This window comes from Tachyglossus aculeatus, chromosome 9 (assembly GCF_015852505.1).
Source record: "Tachyglossus aculeatus isolate mTacAcu1 chromosome 9, mTacAcu1.pri, whole genome shotgun sequence".
Classification (NCBI taxonomy): Eukaryota; Metazoa; Chordata; class Mammalia; order Monotremata; family Tachyglossidae; genus Tachyglossus; species Tachyglossus aculeatus.
The window spans coordinates 22,063,929-22,082,787 of NC_052074.1; the positions used below are offsets into that span (position 1 = coordinate 22,063,929).

An 18,859-nucleotide genomic window follows, 5' to 3' on the forward strand; every position below is an offset into this window, starting at 1 on the left:
TCCAGCTCCACCCTGACACTGACTCCCGCCTCATCATAAGGGAGAAGCGGCATGGCTTAGCAGATACAGCACAGTCCTGGGAGTCAGAAGGACCTGGGTTCTGTCTGCTCTGTAACCTTGGGCAAATCACTTCACTTCTCTGTGCCTCAGTTACCTCATCTGTAAAATGAGGATTAAGACTGTGATCCTTCTGTGGGATATGGACTGTGTCCAATCTGATTAGCTTGTACTACCCCAGTACTTAGTATAGTGCCTGGTGCATAGTAAGCACTTAAGAAATACCATAAAGAAAAAAAAAAGGGAAACTGGGGCCTTAAGGAGGAAAGGGAGTAGGAACTTTGACTCTCGGACCAACACTGTTGCCCCTTAAGCCCCATGTTTATCCCGGGATGCTTTATGTCTGGGGGACTCCCACCTCCAGCACCTACTTTTTCCATGGGGCAGCAGGCAGCTGTTTCCTCCTCAGGTGACTAAGAATGAAGGGGGCAGATTAGCCTAGGGTGAAGCAGCATGGCCCAGTGAAAAGAGTCCAAGCCTGGGAGGACCTGTGTTCTAATTCTGGCTCTGCCTGCCTCCTGCCTGCTGTGTGACCTTGGGCCTTAACTTCTCTGGGCCTCAGTACCTCATCTGAAAAATGGGGGTTTCGATTCCTGTTCTCCCTCCCCCTTAGACTACGAGGCCCATGAGGGACAGGGACTGTGTCCGACCAGATTATCTTGTATTTACCCCAGCATTTAGTACAGCTTTTGGCACAGAGGAAGTGCTTAATACCATTATTATTATTATTATTATGACTATTATTAGCCTCACATCCAGCTGGGCTGCTAGCATCCTTCTGGCTGCGGTCTCCTTGACTCCCACCTGTCACCACCCCAAATCATCTCCAAGAGAGGCATAGAGCCCTCAGGGTGGAGGCTAGGGGAAAGATACTTGCCTCCATTTTCAGGGAGTCAAAGTTAGCCTCCTCCTTCTCTTCTTTGCCTGTGGAGAAAGAGAACAAGGGGCCTGTGAGCTTTGGTCCCTGGCCTCAGACTCATGGCAGTGGTTCCAGAAAGCTCCCGACTCCAGTTGTATGGCTGGTTAGAGTCAATCCCTTCTACTCCAGCTGGAGAGGGACGCAGAGCGCACTGGCCGGTGGGATACGAGTAGGAGGAGCAGGAATTCAAGTGGGGATTGAGACCACAGTTTTAAAGGGCTATGGGAGAGTCAAGACTGCATTTCTGAAGAGCCTCTGGTTTCTGGCCAGATGCATGGAAAATGGTTAAATATAACCCACTTCTGCTTCTCACCCCAGAGAGCAGAGCTCTCGCCCGGGAGGGGTAGAGTATGAGGGGTGTGTAAGGAAATAGGCTGGAGGAGGGGAGGGTGGGCAAATGGGGAGCCCCAGGACAATGTGTGATGAGAGGGGGTCCAGTATGTGACTTGGAGAGGCTTTATGAAAGTGAGTATGGTTGCGTGGGGCTGAAAGTGAGTATTTGGGGCTGTTTGTGAATGTGTCTGGGGCTTAGAGGATGCGCGTGTGTGTGTGTGTGTATGTGTGTGCGTGCACGTGTATGCGTGCATGTGCGTGCGTGTGTGTGTGCGCACGCGCACGTGCATGTGTGTGTACACAGGAACATCTGGGAAATAAACTTTCTAAGCTTTGGGAAAAGAGGAGTAGCCACTGGCTCTCTCCACCTTCAATCCTCACCCTTTTCCTGCCGGTCCTTCCTTAAGTAACTAAGGGCTTAACCCAGGAGGTTAAAGCAAAGAGCTTTTTCTCTGGGAGGGGTCCTGGCCTTCTGCCCTTTCAGCCATCCTCCCCAGAGGTCCCAGTTTCACACCAGCTACCTCCCCAACTGATCAATCAGCCTCCAGGACCTCCACAAGGACTCTTCACCAAGGGCAGCCCTGACTGCACCTCTTTCTGACCAGCCCCACTTCCTTTCTAGCTCTGATGTAGAACAAGAGGTGGTTGGCTGTGTGAGGATGCATCTTCCTCCCTTTGCTTGCTCATTCCTTCCCTCCCTTTCTCTCTCCCATCAGGCTGCAGCAGAATTAGGTTATTTACTCCATTCCTCAGCTTCTTGCCAGGGGGCTGCTTCCCCCCAGCATCCATCAAGAGGCCTCAGCTGCTTTCTTCGAAAGAGCAATCAGGCAGCAGATAGAGCCAGCCCTCGTGGTAGAAAGATATGCATGTGCAGGACGGGGATAGGGCAGAAGGGTCAGGCTGGAAAAACACCCGCCACTTGTTCTTTTGACTCCAAGGTGGAAACCACCTCCTGAGTACGAGGCTTCTGTAGCCCTTCACCTCCCACTAGGGTCTTCCCCACCCACTAACCTCCTCTTGGGTTTCTTTCCTACACCCACATCCTATCCAGCACTCCCCATGTGGGCTTAGCCCCATCGGGGACTCTTCTGCCTCATCCTCCACAAATGTGGATGTAATTCAATCATACTATGGATTATTTATTCTGATCATTCCAATTTGGGAATATTTTAAGGTCTGTATCCCCCAGTAGAAAGTGAATGTAAGCTCTTTGTGGTCAGGGATCTTGTCTTGTACTTCTGTTGTAATTTCCCAAGTGCTTAATACAATGCTTTGCCACGAGTGCGTAATCCAGTAGAAACAATTATTACTATAGTTACTATGAACCTCACCTGGTCAGACTCATGGCCACACTTGGGTGGGGGGAAGGTAGAAGGGCCAAACCAGGTAACAAGCCCATCCGATTCCACCCCAAGCCTAGAGGCGGGGGACACCATGAGGCTGGACACCGTATTTCTGTGGGTGCAGAGTCTTGGGGGTTAGGTGGTAGGGGTGTGTGTAAGAGAGAGACAACATGTTTGGCTTTGGAAGCAGGTGAGTGTATGTTTTGCAGTCATGATGAAGATAAAAATGTAAGCTTATGGGCAAGGAAGGTGTCTACACCTCTTGTTGTTGTACTCTTCTAAGCACTCAGTATGGTGCACTGCACACAGTAACTACTCAATAAACACCACTGATTGATGGATATGAGGCTAGTGAAGAGTATATGGGTGAAACCAGGTGGGTGAGTGAAAAAAAGAGTACTTTAAAACTCTGCAGTACATTTTCAAAGGCCCAAACCACTTTATGTGCAGTCTTTCCCCTAGCCTGCCTATCTGTTTCCACCTTCTTCCTCTTTGTCCTTCTGCTGACTTTGTATTTTATATCCCCCATCACAGCCACTTCTCCCCCTCCTGCTCTGGCCTCATCTTAGGCCCCACTTCCCCCTCCCCAACTGCTTCCCTTCCCTTCCCTTAAGGGGCCTCTCTGCAGCTCCACCTCTTACTTCCTCCCAGCCCTACCTTCGGCCTCTAGACTTTCCATTCGACTTCAGTCAGCCCTCCCCCTGGCTGGGGTGCAAACCTGGCAAAGGCCTGGCCGAAAGGGTTAATGCCAGCTTTGCAGCACCGTTACTGCCTCCTTCACCTTCTCCTCAGGGGCCTGCAGGACAGTACCTCCTTGCCTCCTTTCCCAGGAATGGGGACAGAGTCCTACTTGGGTTGGTTTCTCCTAACCCCACTAAGCCTCCGCTCCACTCTGGGCACAACTGGCCTAAATTCAGCACCAGCACGGTGGTGTCCGAGGCCGGTCTGGGGCTGGATCGGACCGGCTCATATTTCTGGAGGACTCAGACCTCATGTCCAGTTGTCCTCCTTTGACCTACTGGGATCTGTAGCCTCAGCAACCCTTAGAGCACCTATGGGTTCACGTATTGTTAAATATAATATGCTGTGTGACTGTGGGCAAGTCACTTCACTTCTCTGTGCCTCAGTTACTTCATCTGTAAAATGGGGATTGAGACTGTGAGCTGTACATGGGACAGGGACCATGGCCAACTTGATTTGCTTGTATCCACCCCAGAGCTTAGTACAGTGCCTGGCAAGCAGTAAGCACTGACCATCATCACCATCATTATTATTATCATTAGATGGCAAAATCCCAGCCACAGTTATTGACTGATTGATTACTGGGCTGCACATGTGCCCTGGCCTGAATCTGGTGCCAAACAGAGGAAAGGAGGGCAAGGAGCACTGTATGACTTCTGAGCCCCTGACTGAGGCTCCGGGGCAACATGATCCTGTCTAGAGACTGGTCAGACCTGATACCCGTGGGCCGGGCTTGGCCATGCCAGGATTCTAGCTGGAGACACAACTATGGATTAAACAGAGACTTTCATTTGGTGTAGCTCATGACGTTTCACAGATTGCGTCTCCCAAACCTGAGAGAAAACAGCAGGGATCACTCACTTCCCACTTCGGCCTGGGATAGTACAGGACAGATGGGAAAGTCCTTCAAGATCAGTGGGTTGGACCTGAGGCCGGAACCCAGAACCAGTCTAGCCTTCAGCAAACCCAAATCCTGGAATGGTCCCAGAACATAAAAGGGGTCCATGTCAGTATTTGGTGAGGGCCATATGCCTGCATCAGGTTCTTGAAAGCATACAATGAAAGCAAAAGACGGATGATCCCTGCCCTTAAGGAGCTACAGAGATCCTGAGAGTTTAGGCCTGGGATGACCTCTTCCAGAACCTCTCTGGAGAGAAACTGCACCTTAGATGTCACTTGTAGTCAAGTGTTCTTTCTCCTAGACCCAAGATGTTTTAAGGACACGGTAAAACAAAGCCTCAGACAAGCCTGCATCCCAGCTAAAAATTGCTGAGGATGGCTCAGGGCAGTGAACTGCTATCAGGAAAGGAGCAGCAGCTTTATTTGAGCAAAAGCTTCCTAAGAAAGACACAACAAGGGGACAGGCTTTTGAGTACACAATGCAGGTGGGACTGTAGGTCCTGGTTTGGCACTGCTAGGCAAGTTTCACCATCAGCAGCAAATAAGAAGGACATGTGTATGTGTGTGTGTGTGTGTGTATATATATATATATATATATATATATATATATATATATATATATATATATATACCTGGGCCTAAAAGCTGGGTTCAGCTTTCCCCAGCCCAGCCTGGTCAGGACCAGAATAAACTCCAGGAATGTCAGGTTCATCCCCAGCCTGACTCTCACTGGGCCCAGTTTAACTAGTGGTGGGGATGAAGCGGCACATACATGATGGGCACAAGGGGGATTGTTCCTGTGGGCTGTTGGGAGTAGAAGTATCAAGTGAGGGCACTTGATGCATCACACGGGAGTAATGGTAGCTCCATAGCTGCTGGGGCCATACTTAAACCTAGGGAAGGCTGAAATGAAGAGAGGAGAAAATCAAGGGTTCTTGCACACCCTCAACCTCTTCTTTCCGTGGCCCAGCCTGGACAGGCCTCTACTGCTTTGACAAGGAGATGGAGGGCAGAGAGACACGATGACAGTTGCACAGGCATTCACTCCATGCCTTTGCCTCGGTGATGATCGTCCTCCCTCCAAGGCCTTTTTCCTCTAAACTAGTTTCTCATTCCTCTACCCCAGTAGCCTCTTCTGATCCCTTTATGATAACAGTGAATCCTTGGGCCTCAACACCCACTGGAGAAAACTCTATCTCCTGCCCCTGGATGGATCTTACTGAAAAAATGAAATTCTACAGAAGCACTAATGCCCCAACACTGAAACCACTCCACAGAGGACTCCTACAATCCCCAGCACATCAATAATTAAGTTACTCTACACACACCACCCTCTATGTACTAAATGCAGCAAGCTATTTTCCAGTTATTCAACCCCCAAACCCCTCAGCAACCTCCGGCAGTCCTGAGTGACCCAACTTTTACTGCAACTGTTTTAGTCACGCAAGGATGCTTGGTTCCCATCAGTGACCTCTGCTTCCAACTCTGATCACAATCGTCCTCTGGTTCCCAAAGAGTAGAGGTGCTTCTGGCACTGCACCAAGGCAACTCCGGCAACAAACAGTTAGATCTCCTGCTTTTTGTTCCCCTGCTTGGGTCTTTCTCTTCTCCAAATCAAGCCCACTGTCTGAGGTTTTGCTGATTTTTTTGCTCACTGGAGAGTGGCTAGCTAGGTGGTACATTTATAAGCTCCAGTGAGGGTATGCACCTGAGGAGAGAGGGAGTGAGGGAGCAGACACTGCGGGAGGCAGGGGATGGGGTAAAAGGGGTTGAAAATAGGTGCTGGCCCAGGGGCTCCAGCTCCATTAAGCTCTGCTGGGCCCAGCATGTCCCATGTTTCAAACCCCGCTCTGGCGAGGATCCTTCTCAAACTGTCTATTCTTTCCTAGTGCTTTGTAGAGTGCTCCACGCTTAACAAATACTATTACTACTTCTACTACTAGGAGAAGCAGCGTAGTTCAGTGGAAAGAGCCCGGGCTTGGGAGTTGGAGGTCATGGGTTCTAATCCCCCTCCGCCACTTGTCAGCTGGGTGACCTTGGGCAAGTCGCTTCACTTCTCTGTATATATGTATATATGCTTGTACATATTTATTACTCTATTTATTTATTTATTTTACTTGTACCTATCTGTTCTATTTATTTTATTTTGTTAGTATGTTTGGTTTTGTTCTCTGTCTCCCCCTTCTAGACGGTGAGCCCACTGTTGGCTAGGGACTGTCTCTATATGTTGCCAGCTTGTACTTCCCAAGCACTTAGTACAGTGCTCTGCACACTGTAAGTGCTCAATACGATTGATTGATTGATTGATTCTCTGGGCCTCAGTTACCGCATCTGGAAAATGGGGATAAAGACTGTGAGCCGCCCCCATGGGACAACCTGATCACCTTGTAACCTCCCTAGCGCTTAGTACAGTGCTTTGCACATAGTAAGCGCTTAATAAATGCCATTATTATTATTATTATTATTATTATTACCACTACTACTAGCGATTCTTAGTGGCAGCAACTTGCCCCCTCAGTCAGCAGCGGTTCGGGTAGCTCTGCTTTTCAGCCTCCCAATTTCTGCTGAAAGACCCTCTCCCCGCCCGGGGCTGTTCCAGGGTCACCCCAGTCTATCCAAAGGGGGAGCCAAGGAAACGCACAGAAAACCTGTATATATGTATATATGTTTGTACATATTTATTACTCTATTTATTTATTTTACTTGTACATATCTATTCTATTTATTTTCTTTTGTTAGTATGTTTGGTTTTGTTCTCTGTCTCCCCCTATTAGACTGTGAGCCCACTGTTGGGTAGGGACTGTCTCTCTATGTTGCCAGCTTGGACTTCCCAAGCGCTTAGTACAGTGCTCTGCACACAGTAAGCGCTCAATAAATACGATTGATGATGATGATGATGATGACAAAAAAGAGGACGGTGGAGTTTGTTTAATCCAGGGGAATCCATGCGGAACAAAATCACGGCGCCCTCTCCCACCGGGGGAGGATGGTTCCACAACTGATCAGCAGCGCCCTCCACAGGGCACGAGACAAATTCTCACGAAAACTGAGAAAAGAAGGAAGAGAGACAGAAAGGATGGGAAGAGAAGCTAACGAGCCAAATTCTCATGAAAACTAAGAAAAGAAGGAAGAGAGACAGACTAAGGATGTGGGGAGAAGCTAACGGGGCCGAGCCGGCCCCAGGAGGTTGGGGAAACCTCCTGAAACTTTCTGAACCCCTCTGCTCCACATGCTCAACATCGGGGAAGAGCAGCGTGGCCTAGTGGAAAGAACCCAGATAATAATAATAATAATAATAATAATGTTGGTATTTGTTAAGCGCTTACTACGTGCCAAGCACTGTTCTAAGCGCTGGGGTAGATACAAGGTCATCAGGTTGCCCCATGTGGGGCTCACAGTCTTAATCCCCATTTTACAGATGAGGGAACTGAGGCCCAGAGAAGTGACGTGACTTGCCCAAAGTCACACAGCTGACAAGTGGCGGAGCCGGGATTTGAACCCCTGACCTCTGACTCCAAAGCCCGGGCTCTTTCCACTGAGCCATGCTTCTAATCTCGGCTCTATTACTTGTCTGCTGTGAGAACTTGGGCAAGTCACTTAACTTCTCTGTGCCTCAGTTACCGCATCCGTAAACTGGGGATTAAGACTGTGAGCCCTATGTGGGTCATGGACTGTGTCCAACCTGATTATCTTATAACTACCCCAGCACTCAGAACAGTGCCTGGTACATAGTGAGTGATTTAAAAATACCATTTAAAAAAGGAGACAGAGACTGAATGTGAGGCCACAGAACCAGGGAATTTAAGAGAGTGAGGGACTTAGAATAGTAAGCAGCCCCCAGAGGGAGAAAGCCAGTGAGGGATGTCAGGCCCCTAAAGACACATAGCAGAGAGCAGGCAAGAGTTAGGATTAGCAAGACAGGAACTACCTTGGCCTAGGGAAGAACCTGAAGGGCAACAGCATCACCCAATGAGGAGACATCAAGGATTCCACAAACAACAGGAAAAGCTGGACATCCCTGACAGGAAAAAAAGAAGGGAATGGAAGAGACAAGAACAGCTCCATTCCCAGAATTACTTAAGGGGGCTCGTCTAAGGTGAGGCCCTATGCAAAGACCAGCAGGAGAGTGAAATTACCCCCGACTCCCCTCACTAGACCTCACCGATTATTGGCAAGTGGGACACTGGGAGGCTGCCATCCTGCTGGGTTGGGGAGGGAGCGATTGGCGAGAGAAGGTGGGGGCGGGCTCCGGGGAGACCGAGCGTACCTGTGGTAAGAAGTTATCCTTTGGTGAGGGGCATCAGGGGAAGAGATTTAAGGATGGAACTTCTACCCTCTAACCGCCACACAAGCCAAGAGGCCCCACGGCCTTGAAGGGATGCTCCTGGTGAAGAAAGACTGCTTCACACAGCAATGGCTAGCATATGGGATTTGAGGCTGCAAGAAATTGTGCAGGCTGAAATTGTCAGCATGTTCAAGAGGTGTTTGGATAAATTCACAGATGAGTGGTTCATAATGAGTTACTACAAGTAAAATGATGTTAGATGGTACATCTCAAAACACTAGGATGAGTGTCGTGGAGGGCAACGACACACAGTTCTGGATGGACCACTGGTCTGATTTTAGTACAGTGCCCTGCACACAGTAAGCGCTCAATAAATACGATTGAATGAACGATCTAGAATGGCATTTCCTATGCTCACTAGTCAAAAAAATAAACATATTACTTCAAGAGCCCACCTGCAAAGGAACAGTTAGAAGCAGGCCCAGAAGAGGTAAAGCCAGAGAATGGAGCCCCTCTCTCTGAGCCCTTTCAGAAACTCAGACTCCCAACAAAATGGGGGAGGGGGACAGGGCACAGCTTGGATTTATGCTCCTCTTCTCTCTACACAGTGATATTGTAGCAAGGGGGCCCCTAATGAGAAAAAACAAGTGAATGGGTGTGATGTCATAGGGCTGCCCGGATTCCCACTGCACTCTAACATGTTTCACTTGTTGCTCTCTTACATCAGTGGGGTAAAGCAGGGAATGGGGGTGGGAGCAGGCCATTCCCTCCTCACACCTCACCACAAGTTCCATCCCTGCTCCCCTTCTCTGAGTCTGTCAGTGTCTTCAGGCCTGGCTTCCCTTCCTTCCACTCAGCTGGGGACTCCTGTCTCCAACAATCTTTAGCGTCAAGATCCTCCTCGCCCGGGGAATCCAAGCCGTCCAACTACACCTCTCATTTTCTCTCCACGGCCATTCTGGGCCCGTCTTTCTCCCTCCTGGTTCACATCTGTCCCCCCTGTTAGATTGTGTCCAATCCGACTGCATTATATCTACCCCAGTGCTTAACACAGTGCTTTGCAGGTAGTAAGTGCTTAGCAAGTACCATTATATAAAAAAAAAATCTGTCTGCCTCTCTAATAGCCAACTCCAGGAAATTATCACATACATTGGGTTAAAGTCTATTGTCTTTCTTGGCTATTGGGTTTGAAAGCAACTGCAATAACCCACACTGATGAATCTTACATTCTTTGAGGGAAGGCTTTGTGAAACCTACATGCAAATTCATGCAAAAACATGCAAATGAGCCAACCGGACTACAGTTCTGCCCAGAATTGAGCTACTGGGTTGCAAGGGGAAAAGAGGCTGCTGCAAAGAAAGCTGCACCTGGGCCTTCTTCTGGCTAGGCTGAGCTAGGTTGGAATTACATAAAAAAAGATCCCTAGAAGGCTGCCTGCGGGTGGTGGGGGGTTTCACTGGGGAACTCCCTAAAGGGGCACTGAAGAATTACCTGCACAGCATATGCCTACTCTGGCCCTTGGGTTATGACCCCCTAAAAGTGACAGTGCCAGCTCTTTGGGACCCACCAGCTCTGTAAGAGTCCATGCTACAAAAGCCTCTAAGTCATTGGACCATCTCCCTTGTTCCTCTCCTCCCCCACAATTTTTTCTCCATTTATTAATGGCAGAATCCAGCTATATTAACTTGTCCTTCAGTTCTGCACAGTGCTAGCACATGCAAGGGCACAGCCACTGGGCAAAGGACTCAGACCTCTGCTTCCCCCAATGCAAAGCTTTTCACTGGGCTTGGTGCCTGATTCTCTGCGACTATCTGCCCCCAGGAGATGGCATGAACTGGAGGGTGGATCAGACTGGCCACAGCTCCTTCCCATTCTGTCCCTCCGGTACACCTTTCCTCATCCCTATGTGGTCCGCCTTGCTTCCCAGGTCCAGGGTGCTACTCCCCTTTGAGGAGCGTGGCTCTCAAGAACCTACTCGGGGGACTAAGGCAGGGGCACCCGTACTGGTTAGGTCCAAGGACGTGGGGACTCACCTTCATCCACAGAGGGCTCATGCCCATCCTTGGGGTTGCAGCAGCCATTCTCTAGGGCTCGGGAATTTTCGGTCTCGGGCGGACTCTCCATCTCTGCCTCGCCCTCAGCCCGGACCCCACCCTTGCGCCCAGTGGGGCTGCCGTCTTCAAGCCGGGCACCAGCCAGTTTCTCCACATCCCCGTTGGGCAGCAGCTCCACAGGGGCTGGAGCCAGGGGGGTGCACTTTGAGGCTGGGGTGAGATCCTTCGGGATGTCACTGCTTTCCACCTGGGGAGACGAGAGTGAGAGAGAAAGATGTGGGAATGGGTTAGTGGGCTGCAGCCCAGGCCATGAACAACACCCTCCTCCTCTTCCCTGTCCCACAAAGCTTCCCTGATAGCTCACAGAGACTCCCCACCTCAGAGCCCTAATCCAGTTGTGCCCCTTTCTTAGGGCCCCCATCCCAGTTCTACTATATCCCCACACCTGCTGGTCCCATCCTAGCCAATTACAATCAGTTTCCTTTGGCATACCCCTCTCCTCTTTACCAATCTTTCTTACTACCCAGCTTGGAGGAAAGGCATTCTATAAGAGTGGACCCTAAATTGTGCCCCTCTATTGCACCCATATATCCTCTCCCCCACACTTGTGGCCCCACTCTCAGACCATTCTCTCTCCATCACATGGGACTTCTCTCCAGTAAGGGGCCAAATGAGCCACAATCACAGTAGGCAGTGGCAACACTCTCCTTTTCATCTCATCCACTGCGAAAGAACTACGGATCCCACAACTTCACCTCACTTGGAACCATGCCTGCCATAGACTCTTCGCAGTGTGGTATTAGTGACCCCAGTTAAATCTTGGACTTTCCCCTTCCTGTTCAGTCCCTGGGCTTCCCCTTCCTCCCACCTGCTCGGGGTCTTCCTCTTCCACACCGCTTCCTCCTCCTGTCTCCTGCCCCTGTTGGCCCCTTGGTCCCGGCAATCATTAACTGGCTGGGAGGGCCCAAAAGTCAGGATGCTCAATAAAGGAGAATATTGAAGCTGGGGCCGGAAGGGCTCTCCCAGGCCCAGGCCCCCGGGACCTCTGCCCCATCTGAGCCCCAGGGGGCTCGCCCATCTCCGTTCAGCCCGAGTCCAGGCCCAGGCTTCGGTGACCTCTGAAAATTGAGTTAGAATGGGTTGACTGAGACCCTCAATCAATCAATCAATCAATCGTATTTATTGAGCGCTTACTGTGTGCAGAGCGCTGTACTAAGCGCCATCCCACCTACTGATCTTCAAGGCTGCAGTAGCCCTCACAGCCCAGTAGGGGGCTGCATCAAGGTGGGGAAGCAGCTGACTATCAACCTGATTTGCCTAAGGCTTCAGGATTTAAATCATGGCATCACCGGGAATCCACTATCCACTCTTTTCTTTTTAGGAAAGGGTGAGATCATGTCTGCCTATTGTCTCGTTCCTTCCCGAGTACTTAGTACAGTGCTCTGCACACACATTAAGCGTTCATTAATGTGAGCTCCCTGTGGGCTGGGAACATGCCTACTAGCTCTGGTGTTTTGTTGTCTCCCAAGACAGCACACAGTAAGCACTCAATCAATACCAGGGAGTGATACTGAGATGAGACTGTAAATGCCGCTCAGGAGGATCCAGCACCCTTTTTGTTCACCTTTAAAATCCTGCGTTGTCCAGAGAGCTCAGAGTAATTGGGTTTTCCTGTTTCGGCCCAGTTTGGCTCAGCTTGGTCCTTCCCAGCCCCATAGACTGTGAGCCCACTGTTGGGTAGGGACTGTCTCTATATGTTGCCAACTTGTACTTCCCAAGTGCTTAGTACAGTGCACTGCACACAGTAAACGCTCAATAAATATGATTGATTGATTGATTGATTGATAGGGAGCAATGAAGGGAGCACTCTAGTTACTTGCCTGGGCCATCCCAACACCGGCAGGCAGGGCCCGAGGAGGTTGAATTTGGGCAGCCCGCTCTTCCCAAGCTGGGCTTGGCCTCATCCAGCTGGAAGACATCAGCTCCCAGGAAAGGTGATTTCCTTGTGCCCCTGCACGGAAGTGGCACATTCATGCCTAGAGGGCTGGGCCCACAGGGCCAGTCACATGGGTGTGCGGCACTATGCTGACAAGGCCCTCACCCTCCCCTCCGAAGTGAGGCCAGGCCCCTGGCTAGCTTCTGAGGCTCAGGGGGTGGTCTAGCCCTTTCAAGTTTCTGGGCTGATAAGGCCTTCTCTCTCCTCCCCTTCCCCCTAAAGCTGCTTACTGTGAGTATTCAGTGGGCTTCCGCAGACCCTGTACCTTGGACCCTGTACCTTGGCAACCGGGAGACCCTGCCCCAGGCCATCTCTCCTGCCCAGTTTTGGGAAGAAGACAAAGGGAGGGACAAAGTCCTCATCTCTCTGGGCTCCCTTCTCTCCACTGGACTATTGGAGGAAGGCACTGCCCAAGGCCAGTCTTGGCCCTCTGATCTTTGCCCCTTTACTGCTCACCGGTCTGGGTTCTCTGAGCCTAAGGTAGGCCACTAATAATAATGACAATGATTGTGGTACTTGTAACACACTTACTAGTGCACTGTTCAAAGCACTGAGGTAGATCCAGCGCTTAGAACAGTGTTTGGCACATAGTAAACGCTTAACAAATGCCATTATTATATAATATAATCAGACCAGACACAACTCTGTCCCACATGGGGTTCTCTTTAATCCCCATTTTTCAGATGAGGAAACTGGGCACAGAAAAGTTGAGTGACTTGTCCTAGGCCACAGAGTAGGCAAGTGACAGAATTAGAATCCGGGTTGCCTATTCTCAGACAAATGCTCTTTCCAGTAGGCCGCACTGCTTCCCTCAGGAAGGCTGGGGAGGTGAAGGGGAGGGAAGAAAAGAAGGGAGTGATGGTCATGCTAATTGGTCTGTGGTCATGGCATAGAAGAAGGAGAAAGAGAAGAGGAGGAGAAGAAGCAGAGAAAGGTATTTAAAGAGGAGAGCTGGGTTTGGTCTCCTGGAGCAGAGAGGGCTCCTCCTTGACACTGAGCTCCAAGTCCAGACAGAGCGGCCCCACTCTCAGGGAGAGGCAGACCAGGGCACTGGGGGGAGAAGCAGCTAGGTGGGTTAGAACAGAGGACCCTGGAACAAGCAGAGCAGGGGGCTGTTGCGGAAGTGAAGGGCCTGATGGTGGGAGAAAAGCAGACTGGAAAGAGAGGGAGAGGCAGGCATGTGCACATTTGGGGAACGTGAAGCTGAAGGAAAAGCAGGGGCTACTGGGCAGAGGGATCTAGCACAGCTGGAGGGCTGGAAGACCGAAGAGCTGGGTCCCTGAGTTTCGTAGTTGTGAGCCCAGCTTTCTCCCCACCTCCCCAATCCCCAAGGCATTGCGCGCCCCACCTTGCTCACGTGAACCTGTGTGATGCAGCTGGTCAGAGCCCTCCCCTGCCCCCACCCAAGTTCTCCATCGTCACTGTCACCCCAAGAGTCCCAGGCAGACACTTACACTCCCAGATGGAGTGGATTCACACACAAGTATTTGACTGGTTCTCTCACCAACACCCGCAACAGTCATGCCTCTGCCCCTTACCCGCCGCCTGCCTCATCAGTCACTGCAGGAACTTGGCCTCGCTTAGGAGAACAGAAAGGATCCAGGGGGGCAAATCTCTCTCTTACCATAATGGTGTCCTCCAGCTCCCCCTGGTCTCTCCCTGCCCCATGGGCCACTGGAGCAGCTGCCGTGCTCTGGGCCCTCCACCACCCACCCCCACACACTTTTCTTTTTATAGCTCCCCTGTCACTTCCTGCTCTGTGCAGTATGCCGACTCCTCTCACCCCAGGACTCATTTCCTGTCAGCTGCCAGCTCCACGGGCACAGAGCCCCGATAGGGTATGATCTGAAGGCCCAGTGGCATAAACCCAGCCTGCCCGGTCTCTCCAATCGCCCAGGCCTGAGCCAAAATTGCCTTCTGTCTCCTGCCTGTTCCTTCACGGGCCTCTCCCTGCCTCGCTTCCCTATGCCCCCTCCCTAGCTGGGTGAATTTTTCTCCACCTTGCTCCCTCCTACTCTTCCCGGCTCTCTCTGGTTTCCTTGAACCCAGAGGAATCCGTCTCAACCTGGCGGAAGGAGGATTTGGTCTCAGGCCCCTTCCCCTGCCTCACCCTGTCAATCAATGTTTGTAAGCATCCACTGACCGTATGGCCCTGTACTAACCTGCCCCCTTCGGCTCCCCTCAACTCCTCCCCTCTCCCCTCCACCCTTCTCTGGACCCAGATGTCTGGGTTGGAGTGACCTGCCACCACAGTGGGCTCTGAACACTCTACTTCTTGGGGGTTTACACAGTCCTCGATCCAAGATCAAGTCCAAGAAACACCCAGTCCTTGAGCTGGAAGCAACCCTAAGGTGTCAACTAGCCCAGTCTCTTGTCTCCAGGCAGGGCTACTCCTAAATCAGGCAGATGGAGCGTCAAAAAGTGGGTCTTGAGGACACATCATCCCAGCTGCTGCAGGGGACAGGGACTGAGTTCCTCCTACCTTGCCGGAGGTGCTGGAGGCCCCAGGGTCCTGGCATGGAGGGTGGACAGAGGCCAGGACAGCGGCCAGTAGAAGCCAAACTCCAGGAGAGTGGAGTGGTAAGAATGTGCATAAAGCTGTAATGGTCCAGGGAGGTGCTTCACCGTGCAGCCCTGGAATGTCTCATGACTTTCATTTCCCATTCTTGCTGACTGCGCATTTAATTTTGAAGTTAAAAATGTTGACATTTCTATGCATTTTGTCTTCCCCGATTTGGAACTTCTTGAGGGTGTGGGCTGTGTCTAATTCCTTTCTAGGTTCCCAACACCCCGGCCAGTACTTTGCCCTGGAAGCTCTAGAAAGGCCCACTCAATCACCAAGGAGGAGGGTGCTATCACCTCCATTTGAAACCTGTTCCTGGGTCTCTCGACTCTGACCCTTTGAGCGTTCTTTGTGACTAACCTCAGTGCCCACTACAGCAATGGAAATCATTTCCTCAGAAGCAGAAACTAGTTATCATCCTCTGAAAGAATGCTTCTTATTCCTGTAAGCTGTTATTAAGGCAGTTCACAGACTTATCTACTGTAAGTTCAATCATCTTGGTCCACGCTGTCGGCTACACTCCAAAATGGGGCTCGTAGTCTCCCAGGGCTGGCTCATCTCCAGTTAGTTCAGCCATGTCCCGGCTCACTCTCTGGAGAGGAGCGCCCAGTTCCTGAGAAGCATTCCCCCGGCGCTGGCCCCACTCTGACTGGGGTGAGTTCAATAGGGTCAGTTTGCAGGGTGTCCCAGGATCACAAGTTCTCCACGCCTCTCTGCACCAAACGGGACCTCCAAACCCCGTCTGTACCTCCCGAACTGGGCCCTGAAGCTCCCACTCAACTTCTGGCACCACCAGGGAAGGGAGCAGGGATCGAAACTTCCTCTGGTTCCCCCTGCCCTGCCACAGACAGCCATGGCAGCATGAAGGAATTTGGCAGCAGGTGTGGTGTGCAGTTGGGGTGAAATAGGAAAGCTTCTGGGTACTTCTCCCCTTCCCCACCAAGAGGGAGCAGGAAGGCATCGGGGGTAGTGGCATCTCCTTTACTGTTTAATCTCTCTCCCACACCTGCAGTTCTGATGGAGTTGTCCAGATGGCTCGCTGCCAACTCTAACTTACCAAGGTGAAGATCAAGCTTCCTTCCCATCTTACCTCCTAAACCTTCCCCTCTGCCCTCTTTCCTACTCCCTGGACAAAGCAACATCATTAACCTTGACCCTCAGTTTCAGGAGCTTGGACTAATCTTAGCTCTATCCTTTCCATCTCACTCCCCCCTCCCACCCTCTTGTCCTGTCTTCTCTTTTCCCTCTCCACCTTCCTTCTAGCTTTAAAATATTTTCTGTTCCACCAAACAAATCTCGAGTCCAGGGCACAAGATGGCTTGTGCTTTTCTGGCTCCTCTCCTAACCTTTTCTCCTCTCCTATCCATCAGGCCCAGCAACCTCCATTTTGCTTTCCCCCTCCTCCTACCTCTCCTTCTTCTAAAGAGTTGAAACTCTTACTTGTCCTTCCGAATAACCAGTGCCCTAGACCAATCAAATCAATCAATCAATCAATTTATTGAACATTTACTATGTGCAGAGCACTGTACTAAGCGGTTGGGAGAGTACAGTACAACAGAATTAGCAGACATGTTCCCAGCCCATGAGTTTACAGTCTAGACGGGGAGACAGATGTTAATATGAATAAGAAATTTATAATATATAATGTAAAGATATGTACATAAGTACATAACTTGGGTTTTCCAGCCTTTTTCCCCTTTGAGAGGAAGGTTCTGGGGGAAGTTGGCCCCTGTCACATACCTATGAAGACCCTCTGGTGGGAAAGGGGAACAGCCATTAGGTTCAGAATGGAAATTTTACTTTAGTTCTCCAGGGACACAGCAAACTTGAACAGTAAATCAAGCCTTTAGACCTTACATTTCTCTAAAGCAAACATGGAAACAGTTTAATCTCATCTTCTCCTAATAAAGTCAGTTTTTCAACAATTTTCTTAAAGGGCTTGAGTCAAGAATGGCCTGGTGTTCTGAAGTGGAACTACTACCTCTGGTTGAAAATCACTGAACAACAACAACAACAACAACAACAACAACAACAACAACAACAACAACAACAACTACTACTACTACTACTACTACTACTACTACTACTACTACTACTACTACTACTACTACTACGTATTTATTGAGCGCTTACTGGGTGCAGAGCACTGTACTAAGCACTTGGGAGCATACAACAAGAGTTGGTAGCCACGTTCCCTGCCCAAAAAGAGCCTACAATCCACAGAGGGAGACAGAGCAATATAAATAAATGAATTAGGGATATGTACATAAGTGCTTATCAAGTGCTTATTGTGTGCCAAGCACTATACTAAGCACTGGGGTAGATACAAGATAATCAGGTTGGACTCTGTCCTTGACTTATAATGGGGCTCATAGTCTAAGTGGGAGGTAGAATAGGTATTTATCCCCAATTTTACAGATAAGGAAACTATGGCACAGAGAAACAGCATGGCCTAGTGGATAGAGCATGGGCCTGGGAGTTGGAAGGACTTGGGTTCTAATCCTGGCTCTGCCACTTAATAATAATAATGACGGCATTTATTAAGCACTTGCAATGTGCAAAGCACTGTTCTAAGCACTTGTCTGCTGTGTGACCTTGGGCAAGTCAATTAACTTCTCTGTGACTCAGTTACCTCATCTGTAAAATGGGATTAAGACTGGGAACCCCACGTAGGACATAGATTGTGTCCAACCAAGCAGCGTGGCTCAGTGGAAAGAGCACGAGCTTGGGAGTCAGAGGTCATGGGGATTAACACTGTGAGCCCCACGTGGGACAACCTGATCACCTTGTATCCCCTCAAAGCTCAGAACAGTGCTTTGCACATAGTAAGCGCTTAACAAATACCATCGTCATCATGGGTTCTAATCCCAGCTCCACCACTTGTCAGCTGTGTGACTTTGGGCAAGTCACTTAACTTCTCTGAGCCTCAGTTACCTCATCTGTAAAATGGGGATTAAGACTGTGAGCCCCACGTGGGACAATCTGATCACCTTGTGTCCTCCCCAGCATTTAGAACAGTGCTTCGCACATAGTAAGCGCTTAACAAATGCCATCATTAATATTACCCTAGAGCTTAGAACAGTAACTGGTACGTAGTAAGCTCTAAGAAATACCATAAAAAAAGTTGAGTGACTTGCCCAAGGTCACATAGCTGGCAAGTGGCAGAGCCAGGATTAGAACCCAAGTCCTCTGACTTTCATACCAGTGTTCTTACCACTAGACCATGCTGCTTTCCAAATATCCACTTCCCTCCAGTCCACTAAGAACTTATTCTCTATCTTCATCCCTTACTTTTCTTGCCACATCTACTTTCCCTTCACTTTTCCATATGCCTCAGTTTCTCATTTGGAAGCAAATGAGCCCAACTCTACTGCTCCTTCTAACTACCAATCTCTCTGGCCTCTTGTTCATGTCTCAAGCACTCCCTCTGCCACCATTTCTTCTCTACTAAGCTCCTCCTGGACCCTCTACAATCTGGCTTCTCCCCTCGCCATCGCTGAAACTTCTCTTGCCTAGTCTATGGTGACAACTTTCTGGCTTGTTCTAATGGCTGCTTCTCCATCCTCATTCATTCATTCATTCAACCGTATTTATTGAGCGCTTACTGTGTGCAGAGCGCTGTACTAAGCTCTCGGGAAGTACAAGTTGGCAACATATAGAGACGGTCC

General features: G+C 50.1%; 1 protein-coding gene across 2 annotated transcripts in view; it reads right to left on the reverse strand.

Annotated features, from left to right (window-relative positions):
• The window catches only part of DNMT3A (DNA methyltransferase 3 alpha), an 87,207-nt gene that overhangs the window by 44,796 nt on the left and 23,552 nt on the right, over positions 1-18,859 (reverse strand). For both annotated transcript variants that reach the window (XM_038751400.1, XM_038751399.1), the window contains exons 3-4: positions 10,612-10,879; positions 935-981 (exon numbers count right to left, since the gene is read on the reverse strand). In XM_038751400.1, coding sequence (XP_038607328.1) covers positions 935-981; positions 10,612-10,879 — 315 coding nt within the window. The remainder of the gene's footprint in view (positions 1-934; positions 982-10,611; positions 10,880-18,859) is intronic.